General features: G+C 39.4%; 1 protein-coding gene across 4 annotated transcripts in view; it reads left to right on the top strand.

The window, feature by feature from the left end:
• Scn2a (sodium voltage-gated channel alpha subunit 2) overlaps positions 1–17,560 on the top strand; it is a 118,645-nt gene that overhangs the window by 35,978 nt on the left and 65,107 nt on the right. For 2 of the 4 annotated variants that reach the window (XM_057755555.1, XM_057755556.1), the window contains exons 2-7: positions 5,278–5,595; positions 6,485–6,603; positions 14,459–14,548; positions 15,456–15,584; positions 16,154–16,245; positions 17,135–17,407. In XM_057755555.1, the coding sequence (XP_057611538.1) occupies positions 5,329–5,595; positions 6,485–6,603; positions 14,459–14,548; positions 15,456–15,584; positions 16,154–16,245; positions 17,135–17,407 (970 nt within the window). In that variant the 5' untranslated portion in view covers positions 5,278–5,328. Of the gene's footprint in view, positions 1–3,568; positions 3,615–5,277; positions 5,596–6,484; positions 6,604–14,458; positions 14,549–15,455; positions 15,585–16,153; positions 16,246–17,134; positions 17,408–17,560 lie in introns of those variants that run through there. The other 2 variants (XM_057755557.1, XM_057755559.1) reach the window with 2 other exon arrangements.

The raw sequence follows: 17,560 nt of genomic DNA, 5'->3' as shown, positions 1-17,560 counted from the left end.
TAATTGTCCCTTTATGGATATAAATGTATCATTTATGTTTATATTATTATGTATAATAAAATGGCTTAATTTAGATTTTTATTTCATCAATGTTCCTTTGTACATGTGTATGTTTATACACATATAAGTTCATGTGTCTCTATATGTGCATGGTATGTGCAGATACATGTGCACACGTGTGTGGAGAACAGAGGTTGAGCCCCAAGTGCCCGCCCCCTTGTTTTCTTTGTGAGATATGATCTTTCTCTGATGTGGAGCTTGCCTGCTAAGATGAGCTGGTTATCCAGGAAGCCCCATAAATTTTCCTCTTTCCATCTTCCTAGCAAGCAGATTATAAGAAAGCAGGACTATACCTAGACTGGCTCATTAACTCTTCTACTCTTCATTTTTGTGATTTGGAAAACCAAAGAAAATAAATCATTGACAGAGAAATAATAGAGCAATGACAATAGAATTTAGAAATACAATTTCTAGTTCTTTCTTTTTCCAACTTCTTTATGTAATATTGCTGTCTCTCCAGTTTTTTATGAGTCTCCCAAAAATAAAACCTCACCAAAAAGTTAGTACAAAATATTCTGCATGAGGAGTGACACAAATGAGTATAATTGAAGTCCTCTGGTAACTGTGTGTATATTCTGATATCGATATTATTTGCCAGATTTCCAGGCATTGAAATTTGACTACTAGTATATTACTAAAGTACATATTTGTGTTAATATATCCTACTACACTAAACACAATTCTGGTTTTTTTAAGACTTTTTTCATTTTTGCTTGTGTGTATGTGTTTGTGCATGTGTATGAGAGAGAGAGAGAGAGAGAGAGAGAGAGAGAGAGAGAGAACTGGAATTATGAGAATTGTGAGCCACGAACATAGACATTGGGAACCAATCTCAGGTCCTTTGGAAGAGCAGCAAGTGCTCTTAACCACAGAGCTGTCTCTTCAGATCTCTCCCTACCCCTGCTAGTTTTGGGTACTTCTATTTCACCAATATGACCTTATGGTTCACGTGCCTTAGGGGAGGATTTTCTATTCCAAAGCAAGTAGCTCAGGAAAGGCCTGTTCATTGGAAACATTGCTCTGTACAAACTGGCCCTTTAAGACCCATCTAGAACTGGGGCCAGTGAGAGACAATAACAGCTTTTTGGTTTTTGTTGTTTGGGGTGTATGTGTGTGTGTGTGTGTTAGCTGCATTGTTGTTTTTCCTATTACACTTGAGTTTGGGAAGTTGGCAATCTGGACTTTGTGTAGGACTAAGAGCCTCTATAAAGTACCTCACACTATAAGAGCCGACAGGTACAGAGTAACTCTGTGCTGATGATATCACTTGAGGTCCTCCTGACTCCCCCTATACTTAATGTTAGCCTTGGACAACAAACTGCAAACCAACAAATCCTTACTCTTTTTTTTTAAAATTTTCTTTTTGTTGTAACCTATTTGAGTCATTTTCTTTACAACCAGAAGATATATGCTCCAGTGAGTAAAATACTATTTCTGGCTAACTTTCCCCCTTCTTCATTTCCAGCAAGTACTATCTCTGCTGAAAACAAGACAAGAAAAAATGTGCAAATATGTAACATTAGAAGAATAACTTGTATTGTTCACTTTTCATGGAAGTTACAAAATGCCTGATTTAAGAAGGTGCCCAATCCATCATGGTGGGAAAGGCACAGAGACAGGAGGTGGCAAAGAGCATGTGGCAGCTGGGGATATTGTGTCTGTAGTCAAAAAGCAGAAAAATCTGGTAGTCCATTGGCTTTCTCCTTTTTTTTTTTTTTTGCCTGTGCTATTCAATCTAGGACTCCAAACCCTGTCACAGGGCCTCCCCTATTCAGTGTGACTTTTCATTGGTTTAAACCTCTCTGAAAATACCCTCCATAAACATGGCCAGAGATGTGTCTCCTAGGTGATTCCAAATCCAAGCAGGTAGACAATAAGGACAAACTTGCACCACTGCCCAGCGTGTGGTTTCCTGTTCAGCTTAGGCTGAAGCTGTGTGAGTGTTTCTTTTCATGATTGTGGAAAGGTTACAGGTTTTGTTGTCAGACTTGGAGCTTGAGTTGTGTTTACATGACTTTAGGAGACTTCCTGATCTCAGTGTTCCTCTCTTTTTTCAAATACGCGTCCGGAAAGCATGACTTCATAGAGTTGTGGGGCTGTGTGTGCAGGCATCTTAGCCCAGTGACTGGCACATAGTAAGTCCTCCATCTTATTATGTTATTAGTTGACAGAGTGCCAGCTAGGGTCTCAGTTTCTTGTCAGAACTACATTTTTTTTTCTGGTAGCTCTTCTTTTCTATATATATTTTTCCTTTTGGGTTTGTGTACCTTGATGTTCTCAACCCATGGGTTGCAAGCCCTCTGAAGGTTGTATATCAAATACCCTACATATCAGATTCTATATTATGATGTATAACAGTAGCAAAATTACAGTAGCAATGAAATAACTTTATGGTTGGGGGTCATGACAGAATGAAGAACAGCATTAAGGCACCACAGCATTAGGACAGATGAGAACCATGGGTACGGAGTGTGTATTTCAGTGTGTGTGCATGTTTGTGAAAAATGTCCACGGAGGCATGTGTGTCAAGGCCAGCGATTGTGCTAGGTATCTCCCTTGACTGTTCTCCTTTGTGTTTATTGGCCAGCGTTTCTCAGTTGAACCTGGAGGAAACTGCTTTGACTAGTCTTCCTAGCTCAGCTTGGAGATTCACTGTCTCTGCTTTGGTAGCCCTTGGACTGCAGGCGGGCTATCACATCTGCCTGCATTTTATGTAGGTGCTGTGGATACAAACTGAGGCTCTCATTTTGGTGCAGCAAGTGCTTTCTCCACAGAACCATCTCTCCAAATCCCCTCTGGTTCCTCTTCAATGGCCTAGTCAAAGGGGGAAAAAAAAATCCTTGTGCATTATTAAACATTTCTTACTGGAGAACATTTACTTACACAGCACAAGGGTTGCCTCTTCATTATATCTGCAAACAATCTGTTGGAGCCCAGATATTCTGGAACGGAGAGTAATGTTAAATCTGACTGTGTATAATGTGTCCATTAATATGATTTCATTAATAGAATCAGCAACCAGCTACTGAGATTGGAATCTTTTTAACCCTTGGCTATTGGCTTCTTTATACTTTTGCATTCTTTATTTTGATGAAATGACGTTCTGGCTTAGAAAATAAAAGGAATGCATGGAAGCGTTGCCGTTCAGCTAGGTAACTCCGCCACCTGTCGCAATGCTTTAGGTCTGCTGCAGTTTACAGACCCTGCGGGCTCCACCCCTGAACTCTGCGGGCTGCCTGCTGCCTCCGCGGTGTTTTTCTGAGAAGGTGTTTTCCTTCACAGCTCCTGGCCCTCTAGTGGCAGTTACAAAAATGTCACTTTGTAGTCCCCAGACAGGAAATGCCCGTTCTTACTTCAGTTACCAGAATCCTCTTGCAGGAAGTTAGGTGTGGTCTTTAAAGGAGAATTTGAAAAAGATTTTTTTTTTCTTTTTCTTTCTTTCTTTCTTTCTTTCTTTCTTTTTTTTTTAAAAAAAAAAAAAGCATGATGGAATTTTAGCTGCAGGCGCCTTGGTTCCAGCTTCCCAAACTCTGAGTATAAAAGCTTCTTCAGGGGTAATGTGTTCCTGTTCTTACTATGCTTGGTCTCTGTGAGGTTTCTCTACCTTTGCAGTAGAATCCTTGGGGAAATCTATAGGGGAACCCTTTTCATTTTGAAACTGCTGGCTGCATGTTTTAGCATGTCTGTCCCCCTAGGCAGGGGTACAGCAGTACCCCCCCCCCCTTGAATGTGGAAGGACCATCTTGATACCTGTGCCTGCCGCTAGGCAGGAGAACCTCTGGGGATGAGTGAAGGAAGATGAGGGATGGTTTGGAGACCCTGTGATGCTGACAGGGCAGACTGACACCCGGCACCGGAAAGGTTCTGGTTAACTTCAAAAATTATATTTATGTACATTTCTTAACTGAAAACTATTCAGCAGCTTGTGTTGTTCGGATTTTTCTTGTGTTTTACTAGGTGGAGACTGCAGAAATGAATTGGCAACTTATGTTACTCCTAGAAGAGGCATTTCACATATGACAGTGGCAACTCATTTCTGTAGTGTGGAGGTTAAAATGGATTTTTTTTTTAGAAAAAAAATAGAGTGATTTTTGAAGAAATGGCATTCTAGGGTCAAAAATGTTGCTGTATTCTTTAAATAGCACAGAAATTCCTGTAACTGGCTGAGATCACATTTGCAACCACATCTGTCAAGTTATCTACTTTAATAAATAAGATATGATTTGAGCATCAGTTAAAGCCCAATTACATCATCAGGAAAACCCGTGCCATAGGGGCTATGCTCAAAAGAGAAACTGTGTTAGGCTATTTTATTTTTCCAAGTCCAAGTTCTGAAATGGATATTTGAACTACTCTGCTTGATTTTTGTGAAATGGGACTTCCTCGGAAACCTGGTATCCCTCTGTGGTGTTTCTTTGCGGACTGCGAACTCGTTCGTTTAAGAAGCAATTACACTAGTTGGCAACAGTTTGTCAAGCTAGGAGGCCCAAGCTCCAGACCTCTGATGGGAGTGACATCCTGCCTGTGCTGGCAGGTGCCTGGTCCCTTCCTGTGAAGTTTGCCAGCAGGTCCAAGCACAGCCGGGCATCTCCTGCTCCTCTTTACCCCACTCCCCTCTCCTCTTTCTCTACCTGTTTCCACAGGCAGGTCTTGCAGGATTTCTCAGGTGACACAGTTTTGAATGAACACTTAAAGGTGATAAACTGGGTCAAAGGAAAACTAAAAAAAAAGAAAGAAAGAAAAAGAAAATGGAGAAAGAGAGCGGGGGAGGGGAGATTATCACAAAGCCCTGCTTCTATGATTTTGTGTGATTTTTTTTTTTTGCTCTTGTTTTGTAACTGACATATTTCCAGAAAGAACGCGAGAGAGGGAAATGGCTCCCCAAAAAATATTCACACAAGTGAAACAGCAAGCATGCACCAGTATCTTCCATTTGCAAGCTCTGAGCAGGGTGTTTTCCCCAAGTAGCACAATCATTTCAAACATTTCAGGAGTGGGAGAACGGATTACCTCATACACACCTACTGGATGCGAGCGAAAGATCCCCATGCAGGCAGAGGAATGCATGCACGAGAGAGAGCTCACGATGCTAGATGCAGTTGCCTTTGCGAAGTTCTCTAGCCGTTTGCTTTACGTACGTTGTGCTCAGTGTCCTGTGATTGCTGCCCTCACCTTCTTTCTTAATGGTCATTGCTTTTTCCCCTCCTGTCTCTGTAGCACTTTCTTATGCGAGGAGCTAAACAGTGATTAAAGAAGCAGGATGAAAAGATGGCACAATCAGTGCTGGTACCGCCAGGACCTGACAGCTTCCGCTTCTTTACCAGGGAATCCCTTGCTGCTATTGAACAACGCATTGCAGAAGAGAAAGCCAAGAGACCCAAACAGGAACGCAAGGACGAAGATGACGAAAATGGCCCAAAGCCAAACAGTGACTTGGAAGCAGGAAAATCCCTTCCTTTTATTTATGGAGACATTCCTCCAGAGATGGTGTCAGAGCCCCTGGAGGACCTGGACCCCTACTATATCAATAAGAAAGTGAGTGTTTAGTCCAGTTGCTTTTATTTTCATGTTTCCTTAAGATGGTGAAGAAGGAACCTCCTTCCGTCTCTTAAAGTATCTCTAGGATGCTGGGTGGGCCTGATCCAGCAATGGATGAATTAGTTATCTTAAGTGTTTGTGAAGGCACTTGTTTGAGCCTGCCTTCTTGGGACAGGCGGATACTGAAGAGGGATCCTGCAAGAGGGCATGTGAGGAAGACAAAGGCAGTTTATTTTTATTAATAAACAAATATTATTTATTTTTATAATACTAATTATACCATAAATTGAGTGCAGATTCACCCTGGTTCTACTGCAGTGTGATGAGGCGAAAAGTAGAAATTGGGAGCATATGATTTTTATACTTCTAAGGGCAGGATCTGAGATATCCCTCTACCCAGAACTTGACAAAAGGCTTACGTCCTTAGCAGGCTTAATTATGCCTCCACACCACAGATGGTCACTGTCCTGTGGCTCCCCTCAGAAGAAATAACACTAAAGCACATGCAAATGCCCCTCCCAAAAAGCCTAACAAAGACCACATTTGGAAAACCCCAAGATCTTCATGAGAAAATTCCCTAAATGAGGAAGTTACTGAATCAGCCTCATTGTTGTTTTGTGAGAACTATAGACATCGCTGAAAATAAGAGTGAAACGCTTGTCAAAGGTGCCAAGAATTCTTGTGGCGCTAATCACAAAATTATCTTTGTATTCCTTACCTCCCAACGTCCCTTACCAAGTTTGGAGTATTTTGCCATGCCGAAAAACACAATGCCATGTGTTGGTAACTGTTACATGTGGTGTTTTAGAAGGGTCTCTTTCTCTCTTACAGTGGCCTTGATGTGTTCGGTAAATTCTGTTCCCTCCTGTTGTGTTTTCTTTTTCAGACCTTTATAGTATTGAATAAAGGGAAAGCAATATCTCGGTTCAGTGCCACCTCCGCCCTGTACATCCTAACTCCCTTCAACCCCATTAGAAAATTAGCTATTAAGATTTTGGTACATTCATATCCTTTTAGTGACATGGTCATAAAAACGGTATATTTTTTTTCTTTGACTTAATTATAAAATTGATCCTTTTCAAAATACGTGTGACTGTCAGTGTTTCTCTCTCTCTCTTTCCTCTTCTTCAGCAGTAAGCCTGTGGCAAGGGGGGACAGTGGGTAAGCAAAGCTCTTGTCTACCTTCTGAGTAGCTCTCGGCTCTCCAGCTCGATGCTTCTTTCTTTTCCCTTCCGTTTCCTTTCCAATCACTTGCTACCTCCATGACTTCATTCATTTTAACTAGACTGCCAGGATAGCCTTTCATGCCTTCAATTCTACAGTGTTATATTTGAGCAGTTTCTATGCAATACTTTTCCTCAGTAATTTATTGATTAAAATACACACGTCTTTTTGGTCAGAATTGTACAAATTTCTCTTGTTATGTTAGTGCTTGTAAACTTTTGAGTTTTTGAGTGTTTACAAGTGAGTTTACACACACACAGACACACACACACACGACTTAATGTTTCTCCAGGTTCTCTCCCCAATGGCATTTGTACTGACTTTCTCCCCAATTCTGGATGGAAGAGAAAATCAATTTTGTCCTCCCCTGATGGAAGAAGTGTTAACCCTTCTATAAAAGAATGGGTAGCCTCTGTATAAAAGGAGGCAGCATTCTGTTTTGAAACATAAGGAGATCATATCTTCTATATAACATTTCATAGAAGTTATTATCCTCACTTTATGAAAGTCCTTGAGAGTTAAGAATCCCAGGAGACAGCCCCAGCAAAGACGTCCCCTAGTACAGGGCACAGGCAGTTTCAGAAGTTTTAGCAGAGAATCTGGCTGTCAGGACATGGCTTCTACTAGGATCTCTCTGGAGATTCAGATGATACATGGATTTGCCTTTTATCATAAGGAACACAGCTGCAAAATGGGTAAGCAGGCTTAGATCGATTAAGATGGATAAAAGGAACTCATATTTTAATTTTTAGTTTTGTTTGCGTTTGTTTGTTTGTGGGAGAGAGATTTGCACATATAAGAAGGTATAGATGTAGAGGTAAGATGACTAGGGGGAGCAACTTCTCTCCTTCCGCCGTGTGGGTGCTGGGAATCAAACTGAGGTCATCAGGTTTGATGGCGAGTTCTTTAACCCACTGAGCCATCTGGTCATCTTCAAGATGAGCTTTTGGGGCTCCCAGAGCTTTTAAGTGGTGCTGAGGCATAGATTTTTCCCTTATAGGGAATTAAATAAGTTTACTCCCTAATTTCATGAATTAAAATGTTATATTTCAAATGTACCATCTTGAAGTAGAGATACATGAAGAAGAAAGGCAAGAGGGCTCATAATAAATGCAGATAAAGCCTTCTGTCTTTTGGTGATACTGTAAGAACTGGACAGAGATCCCACCAAACAATGTATGCGACACTGACCGTTTCTAGCTGGAGTTTAGAATGCTCTCTCTGTGCGTCACGCCACACACAAGCTCAAGCCTTGGTCCTGTGGTTCTCATAGTAAGGCCTTTCCTGTTAAAATGCTTGGGTGTGGCCACAGAACAGTAGTTGCCTATGGGTGAGAGAATCAGAGAGCCATCAAATTTACATGTATATTGCAGAAGGGCTGACAGTTTCCAGAGCAACTGAACGTGGGCAATAATGTAGTAAGAGAAACTAAAGATGGCACTAAGTGCTTAGTTTGGACCAAAGAGAAAACTGGAGTTCCTATGGACTGATCCTGGAACAGCTCTGAGGACAACACCTGTAGACAAATCAACTGCTTGCTTTTCAGCACCCGTATTTGTGACACCTGTTAGATATTAAGGCATGGACTGAGGATTTAGGTACATATGCAAGTCTAGAATCCAGAAAGGATGGGGCTAGAGATGGTACTGTGTGGATGCTATGTATGGTCATTACACCAAATTAAACCACTAAAATCCTGAGACCCTCCACAACTAACACTGAACTGTCCGTCTTTAATAAAGGGGAGGAGAAGAAAAACTATCCTGTTAGCGAACAGAAACCAAGACTCCAATCCTATCTGAGAAGTATTTACTTAGCATACATGTTAGCATTTTATCTCAGTATCTCCCTTGGTAAAACTGCACCCATAGTATGTAAATTGTGACAATAAATTCATTGTTGGCTGGTGGAACAAACCTGTAACCCACGTGCTCAGAGACAGATGCAGGTGGCTCACAAGTTTGAGGCTATCCTCAGCTACAATGTGAGTCCTGGGCCAACCTGAGCTACATGAGAGCCTGTTACAAAAAGCACAAACAGAATGCGTGACAAGTACCTAGTAGCAGCATCCATGGCAAGCACTTAGGAAGTACTTGAGAAAGAGTCCTTAGGACAGCTACTGATGGGGGCAGCTACAAATCTAGCCGCGATGCTACAATCACAAAAGGAAATCTTCCCATCACCTAAGTATTTCTGAACGAATTCTGCATGTATCACTACTCTGTTCTGCTTGTACTTGGAAAGAAAAGGTTCCTAGTCCTCTTTGGCATTTGATGCTTGAAATGGCCAAAACGCAGGCAACCCCCGCCCCCAATACCTTTCTTTTCTGATGAGAAATGCAGCCAAGCAGTTTCTAATGTTTAGTCCTTATCTGAGACATAACTTCCTTGCTCCCTGTCTCTTTTTGTATCTCTCTCTGTCTCTCTCCATCCCTCTCTCTTCATCCCTCTCTCTGTCACTCTGTCTCTCTCTGTCTCTGTCTCCTTTTGTATCTCTCTCTGTCTCCATCCCTCTCTCTGTCACTCTGTCTCTCTCTGTCTCTGTCTCCTTTTGTATCTCTCTCTGTCTCTCTCCATCCCTCTCTCTCCATCCCTCTCTCTTCATCTCTGTCTCTCTCTGTCTCTGTCTCTTTCTCTCTCCAGGCTCCCACTATGCAGGCCAGGCTTGACTAGAACTTTCTGTTGGTGCTGAGTCTTTCAGGCATTTCAGCCACAGGTGTGAACCAGCAGCCCCAGATTCCTGAATGTTTTCAGTCAGTCCTGAGGCTAAAGGTTAAAACAAGTTATCCATTCTCAGTCAAGTGATGTTGCATTTTTCTTTCAATGGAAGAAAACCAATTTTGGAACCCATATCTAATACATTGGAGGTATTAACAATACTCATCTCTGTATTTTTTAAATGTTCTTTTTCCTGATTCCAAATATTATATTTACATGATATTTGTGCAGACTTAAGAAAACAGTTTTCTATATAAAACAATGATACTTCTCTGTAGAAAAGAGAATGGTTCAACCTAGTTATTTCCCTTTCTTCTTCCTTTAATAGTCAAACGTTATTGCCTGACTATCTTCTAACAAGTTACATATATATGGATATATATTTATATTTATTACATTAATCAGTAATTTTCCTGGCTTAGAAATATGCTCATATATCAAAAGAGACCTAACCCACTATTTAATCTTCACATCAAGTTAGAAACTAATAACATGAAACATTTTTCTACCCATAGATTGTATGTGAGTTTTTTAAATTCCTCAATTTCTCTGGATATACATAAGACTACACATTTTAGAGCAGAGTAGTCTTGCCTTCCTTGAGAGCAAGAACAATGACAAAAGTTCTCCATATTAAAAAACCCTAATGATGAGTGATAATAAAAATAGCCGATAATTGTCTTAACAGATAATGACTGTATCTTATGAGAAAAGTGTTGGTACAAGCACCCACATTAATACAATAAAACTGAGCCTGCTACTTCATTCTGCTGCCAGTTCAAACTGAACCATACAACTTGTGAAGCCTGCATGACTGGTGAAGATTGAGTCTTATCCTTGAGTCCTGGACTTAAAGCTGGGGCTGCCCTCATGGCCATAGAGGTGGGCCTGCCAATGCTCCTTGTCAAAACTATATACTCACTTTCAATATAAGCTTTTTAAAAAGCATTTTCTTACCACATACACATAGAAATTATTTAAAAAATTGCCAACTGTTGAGTTAGTATCTATTAATAGGCCAAACTACTTTTATAAGTTTTTGGTACCAAGAAACCAATAAATCAAAAAGATTGGTTTTTTTCTTCCGATAGGATATAGATTTGTCTGCTTTTATTTTATTTTTATATAGCCAAGCTGTTATGAATGTATTGTTTCAAGATAAGTTATACTTTTGAAAACTATCTTCAGATTATCTCTTGGCCTTTATATTTAGAAAATCATATAGGATGTCTATATTTACTTCTGGTTTTAGCTCTTAAAATGTGCCTTGATTTCATAGTTTCATAGTTTTTCAATATGTGGTCTTGCCAGTGTAACATACATATCTATACTATGTCTCTAATGTGGTTTAAATTTCGCTGAATCCTTACTATTTCAGTCACTCATTAAAATCCATAAATTTGAAAATTATGATCAATTAAAAAATAATAACTGACAATGATTAATAAAATAGTTGAATTTGAAATTTTGTGTTTGCAAATAATGCTCTGCCAGAAATATATGAGCTTGACTCTATCTCTTATTTTGAAAGGAAAATACTTGTGTTTGTTCAGTGCCTACCATGATTATTAACAAAAGTACATATTTTGCTATCAAAGTGATAACTATACGACATGAACAGTTATTTTAAATGTATTTTAGTAACTAATTTATAAGATATTAATCATAATCTCTACTGTTTATCTTGAAATACATTTTACTTTGTTACATATAATTAAATTTTCCTGTTAGGAATAGCATTTTCTAAGAATTATAAGACCATGTCTCAGTCCACTATGTGACATAATTTCATGAGGGTTTTGGTTTTCACTTTGTGTCTATTCTACGTGTTCAAACCTTTAACAGTAAAGGAACCTGTATCCATTGTGTATATAGACTTTGGCATTAGACTTCTATGGTAAGGTAACACAGATAGACCTAATCAGATCAATCGCTGTTGTGAATATTGAACAGTGTTCATATAATATGCTCATCACATCCCATAACTTTAAAACAATTAAAAATGATTAGGATGAATCTAGTGCAATGAAAAGCAAAAGAGCTGAAGACATCTTAGAATCCTGACCCTATGTTAATACGTTATAGCATCACATAGTGATGGGATATATAGGTTAGTGGGAAGCTGCCCAAATGATCTTAGTTACATTTACAAAATCCATTTTGGTGCAGTATGTAGAACGAACTAATTCAGAAAGATTATCTCCAAGGAAAGCACAATAATGTGCAAGCATTGTAGCATGTACTGTTGGCCTTGATGAACACTTGGAAAACTCAGTAAGATGGAAATGGAGAGTAATAGACTGAATCCAGATACAGGCAACAAAGCTGGAAATGTTCTGTGGAAGTTAGATATGGAAGTTCAGGAAGAAAGAGAAATCCAAGCCATCTCCTAGGCTCCTGACTAAATCATGAGAATACAGAGGTTGTAAGGGAGCTGTAATCCGCGGTAGCAGAGGGATAGGAAGGATGTGAGTTCGGTTTGGGAAACTCAGCATCTTTCAAACGGTTTGGAAGAGCCAATGGGATACCTAGGTGCAGACGTCATACGCACAGCTTAGTGTATGGACCTAGAGAGATGTGTCACATGGAGAAAAGGATTTGGCTCCTGTAAAGACACAGATGACACCTAGAGCTTCCTATTGCACTTAAGATGCTGAGAGCAGGCAACAGAATATGGATTAGATTCTGTTCACAAAGGACAAGGAAAGATTTCAAACGGCACAGAAACACTGTTGCTCCTGAGGCAGACAACATCCGGCAATTGGTGTCTATAATCTATAAACTTAATGTAAAGGGGAGGAGTCATCTTTGGTGCACTCAGCTGAAATGCGAGTCAAACAATAACCATATTATAGCTGTAGATTATCCTTTTCTTCTCAGTGCAACAACATAGAGGTTTTCATCTTTAGACAGAATAACTGGAGAGCTGAAGATGCGATAGGGTTGTAAGGACAAGAAAGATAAATATCTCTTTCAAGAACTTTGGATGTGAAGTGTAGAAAAGATGTGAAGCCAGAAGCTGTGATGAGGGTTGTGGGTTAGAAGGCCTTCCCTCTCTCTCAAGATGGGGGAGACATAACCAAGTTTGTGTTGGTGGGAAGAGGCTAAGGGACACAAAAAGGTGGGAGAATGGAGAGCTATGATACTCCTAAAACATCTGGAAAAGGTAGCTGTCCAGAATACAGGTGGAGAGATGGAAATCTCCCCACTGTAACAGGGAAAAGAGGGCAAGTCCCGACAGATAGAGCTTTGCCAAGTTGGGGTGGCGAGCAGAATCTGATGTTATCATTATCTCTCTGAAATAAGAAATGAGGTCATCAACTTGCAATGGAAAGGGAGGGAAGGAGAGGATTGGAAATTGAAGGACATAGAAAATGTTTGGAATTATCTTTGTGGGGGGTAGGAAATGGATCCAAGTCAGAACACACAGGACTGTGTTTGGGACCACTGTGGTTAAGGATCATGCATTTCAAATGTTGCCCATCTGCCAAGAAATTATGCATCCTTGCAGGGCCCTACTTCCTTATACTGATTGAAAATTTCCATATGTATATATTAAATAATATATGTGTAGGTATGTATATATACACACATATATACATACATATATTCACATGCACGTATATACACATATATATTTCGGTGTTTTCAGCAATGAAGGAAAATGTGTTTCCTCTTGAAAATCCTGTTTTCTATTTCTAGACTGTACTTCCCTCACATAGTTGATCCCATCACTCATTTAGAATTACTCTTATGTAGATATATTTAAACAAACTGAGAATTAAGCATGAGCAAGAATATTATTAAAACCCAAAATCTCAGTTATTGCTTTGACTAATACCTGTTATAAGTAAAAGCTGTCTTTCTATATTAATAGAACACTACACACTCCCTGGCGTTGTTTCATAAAGGAGATTAAACAGTTTATGATAAAAAGAAGCAAGAAAGAATACGAACACCATTTTCTCATCTATGAGATTATTACGATCATGTGTACGTTCATAAGAAATGATGTTTTATGTAATTTTAAGTGTGATTTATGTTAAATGTGGAACACCAATCATTTCAAATATTTGATTGTTGACCCTTTTCATAAGAAACTTTTTTCTGCTTGTTTTCATTTAGCCAAAGGAATGTAAGATGAGTACTGGCTATACATTCAGTGGTAATGAGGGAAACAAATCAGATAATTATTATAATTAGTGTTTTCTCTGTTTGGGGGGGTAAATAAAAAGAATTGTTTGCTGAGTATGGGCTCTCTATCAGGTATAATGAGTTATAGGATATTTAACATGTTTTGCTAGTTTGGTTTTCACAGAAATTCTGTGATATTTTTTTTCTTCCTGTTAAAACCAATTTGATCAATACTGACAGAACTAAGTAACCGATTTTTGACTTAGTTGCGAACCCAAGAGATAACAGCATTATTGGCAGCCATATTTTTTTATATTTCAGGATCTTTTGATGGAGCTCTGCCTTTCATTTAGAAATGGACTTTGTGTACAACAGTCTCCCAGGGTGACCCTTAGAATAAACTCATAATGTATTTCACTAATTCTTTTAATTCTTTTGTCAAACGTTTACGACCCTAGTTTATTTATAAAGTGAACTTGCGATTCTGTTGTTTGATTGATTCTATCCTGAAGAAAATTTACATTGATAAATTATTCACCAGTTACCTCATGTCTTTGCATTTTCTATACTTAATTATGTTTCTTACTAGTCCAAAGAGAGTTGATGGTTTCTTGAGTGTACATTTTGCATGTGGAGTTGAAGCACAGACACGAAAGAAAGCTGACGATAAAATAATATGTGATATTTAATGAGCATGCTAGTTTTAGAGTTAGTGGGGTGAAGACAGGGGCTTGCATGAAGGTGGTATTCTGCTGATGTTGTTTTCCTTGACAATATATTTCTACTTTATTCAATGTGCTCATCATGTGCACGATTCTTACCAACTGTGTATTTATGACCATGAGTAATCCTCCAGACTGGACAAAGAATGTGGAGTAAGTATGAAATGCATGTTTCCAATTACTCACTTAGTACTTCAAGGCATTTCCGGTTTCCTTGCTACATTTTTTCCTAGCCATTTGAATCATGAGTTTCATTCACATTCATGCCCACCACCGACTTCCTCTAGGAGAGTGGTTCTCAACCTTTCTAATGCTGTGACTCTTTAATACAGTTCTGCATGTTGTGGTGACTCGCCCAACCATAAAATTATTTTTATTACCACTTCATAACTGCAAGTTTGCTACGGTTATGAATCATAATTTAAATATCTGTTGTGTAGGATATCTGATATTTGACCCTTGTGAAAGGGTCAATTGACCCTCCCAAAGGGGTTGCAACCTACAAGTTGAGAACTTCTGCTCTAGGTCAGAGGTTTCAGTGTCTCAAAGAGCTGCGTTGATTTGCCTGCTGATATTTGTGGACCCTAATCTGCCTTTTGAATTTTGCACACTGGAGATCATTGATAGCTGCTACCTTACTCAGTTAGGGATTAGCATCCATCTGCTTAAATCATACTGAAAGTCAGCCGGAGTAGTTCAGATACTATCATCATACATAGTGTTTTTTACATCCTTTACGTTGAATAATATAGCAAGCAAATTATCTATTGATTTACAGTGGATGAGAATATCATTTGGAATGTAGTGGTACTTTTTGCCTTAAGCCCTGCCTAAGCATGCTATTAGAAACCAAGGTGGAGCCTGTATTCATGTGTGTCAGCCAAGTCAGCTTTAGGATATGTACCATCAGGGCTTGGGAGTAGATCTCAGCGGTAGAGTACTTTCTTACTATGTGTGAGGCCTTGCTTTCAGTCTGGCACCAAAACATCCTTTAAAAATTAAATATATTTATGGAAACCACCTATAAAATCTTTAATGTGAACTCGGCTATTTTTCTCAGGTATACTTTCACAGGAATTTATACTTTTGAATCACTTATTAAAATACTCGCAAGGGGCTTTTGTCTAGAAGATTTCACATTTCTACGGGACCCCTGGAACTGGTTGGACTTCACAGTTATTACTTTTGCGTGAGTATTTTTGTAATGTTTTCTCTCTTGGTAGAGTAAATGCAATCGGAGCCTCTACTGTAGCCCTCGGTTGTTGGCTTCCTTTGACTTACAAAGCATCCTTATTAGTTATCATGTGAATGTGGAATACTTTGTCCAGTCTAATTAATCAGTTTAGAGAAAGTAGGAATGATCCTAATAATTTATATGGCTTTAGTTTCAATTAGCTGTAAAGTAGCAATAACAATTCCCAAGTAACAGCTCATAGCCAATGGCAATGCCATTCTCTTCTTAATTGGGAAATCTGATGCCAACACTCACTGAAGTTGAAACGGTCTTACTTGAAGACCAACATAGACTTAGATTTCCCCAAATTCTGAATAACTCTGATTTAATCCTACAGGTATGTAACAGAATTTGTAAACCTAGGCAATGTTTCAGCCCTTCGAACTTTCAGAGTCTTGCGAGCTCTGAAAACTATTTCTGTAATCCCAGGTAAGAAGAAACTGGTATAAGGTGGTAGGCTCCTTATATCTCCAACTGTTTCCTGTGTTCTGTCATTGTGTTTGTGTGTGAACTCCCCATTACAGATATGTGACAGAATTTGTGGACCTGGGCAATGTCTCAGCGTTGAGAACCTTCAGAGTTCTCCGGGCATTGAAAACCATTTCAGTCATTCCAGGTGAGAGCTAGGTTAAACACCGAGGCTGACTTTAGCTGCATTGGTGCCCTGCTTACAGCTTTTTGGCAAAGGCCTGGCTGCTTGTTGCCTACCGCAAGACAATGGTCAAAAGCAGAAACTGACCCATCCTCGTTTGGATCGGTTTGATTACTTGCTTTTGAACGGTTGCTTTCTCTGAATTTGTTCTAAATCAGCCTTCGAGTTTAACGAGTTTAACGAGTTTTGCATGAGGCACTTACAGTAACAGGCTACCTGATTTGCATCTTACAGCATCAAGCTTTCCGCATAGAAGCTGAAATGTGAGACACGTGGGCCAAGGCAAAATTGAACAATTAGCTCTAAAACTGGCTGTCTCCTTAACTGGAGTTAAGTAGAGAAGCAAGATGGAGCATGAGCGCTGCATGGGGCTCAGCTTGCAGATGTCTTCCTTATGTTGGCCCATTCTCAAGCTTTCAAAGTTCAGAGAAATCTGCACCCTCGTCATTCAGTGGCTTCAGGATTTTTCACTACTCCGCTATTTCTATAGATTTGTCTAAAATCCAATACGGGGTTAGAGAGTAAGACATCTGCAAAAAAAAGTGAACTCTTGACACCAGGTTGATGGTCCAGCATGAGTAACCCAATCGTATCTTTTGCTGTAAGGAGCGTGTGAAAACATTTGATTCATTTCCATTTGATTTTCTAAAGACCATGTAAGTTCAGCTTTCATCCATCTCCACCAGCTAGCAGGCTTTTTGTGACGTTTTTATTGGGCCACAAACATTAAACTAATATTGTTGGCATTCTGCATGACATTCATACTTCTCGGACAAGCTCATGATATTTTTTGGTTGATGAATTCTCTGTTGAATTGGAAGTGATAAGCCCCTCCCTCTGGTTTTCTTTGCAGGCCTGAAGACCATCGTGGGGGCCCTGATCCAGTCGGTGAAGAAGCTGTCTGACGTCATGATCCTCACGGTGTTCTGTCTCAGTGTCTTTGCACTAATCGGGCTACAGCTCTTCATGGGCAACCTGAGGAATAAATGCTTGCAGTGGCCCCCAGAAAATTCTACCTTCGAAATAAATATCACTTCCTTCTTTAATAATTCGTTGGACTGGAACGGTACTGCCTTCAATAGAACAGGGAACATGTTTAACTGGGATGAATACATTGAAGATAAAAGTAAGACATACTCTTGTAGCCATTACATTGTTTGGTCCTTAAAATATTAAGAAATGTACATGGTAGAAAGTATCTAAAGTTGGGTATGAACCAAATGCCGTAGACTAATTTGCAATAACTTCATACATGTCTTAAGAATACCAAATTTTGTCA

Source organism: Chionomys nivalis, chromosome 22 (assembly GCF_950005125.1).
Source record: "Chionomys nivalis chromosome 22, mChiNiv1.1, whole genome shotgun sequence".
Classification (NCBI taxonomy): Eukaryota; Metazoa; Chordata; class Mammalia; order Rodentia; family Cricetidae; genus Chionomys; species Chionomys nivalis.
This window is presented reverse-complemented; position numbering and strand designations above follow the sequence as displayed.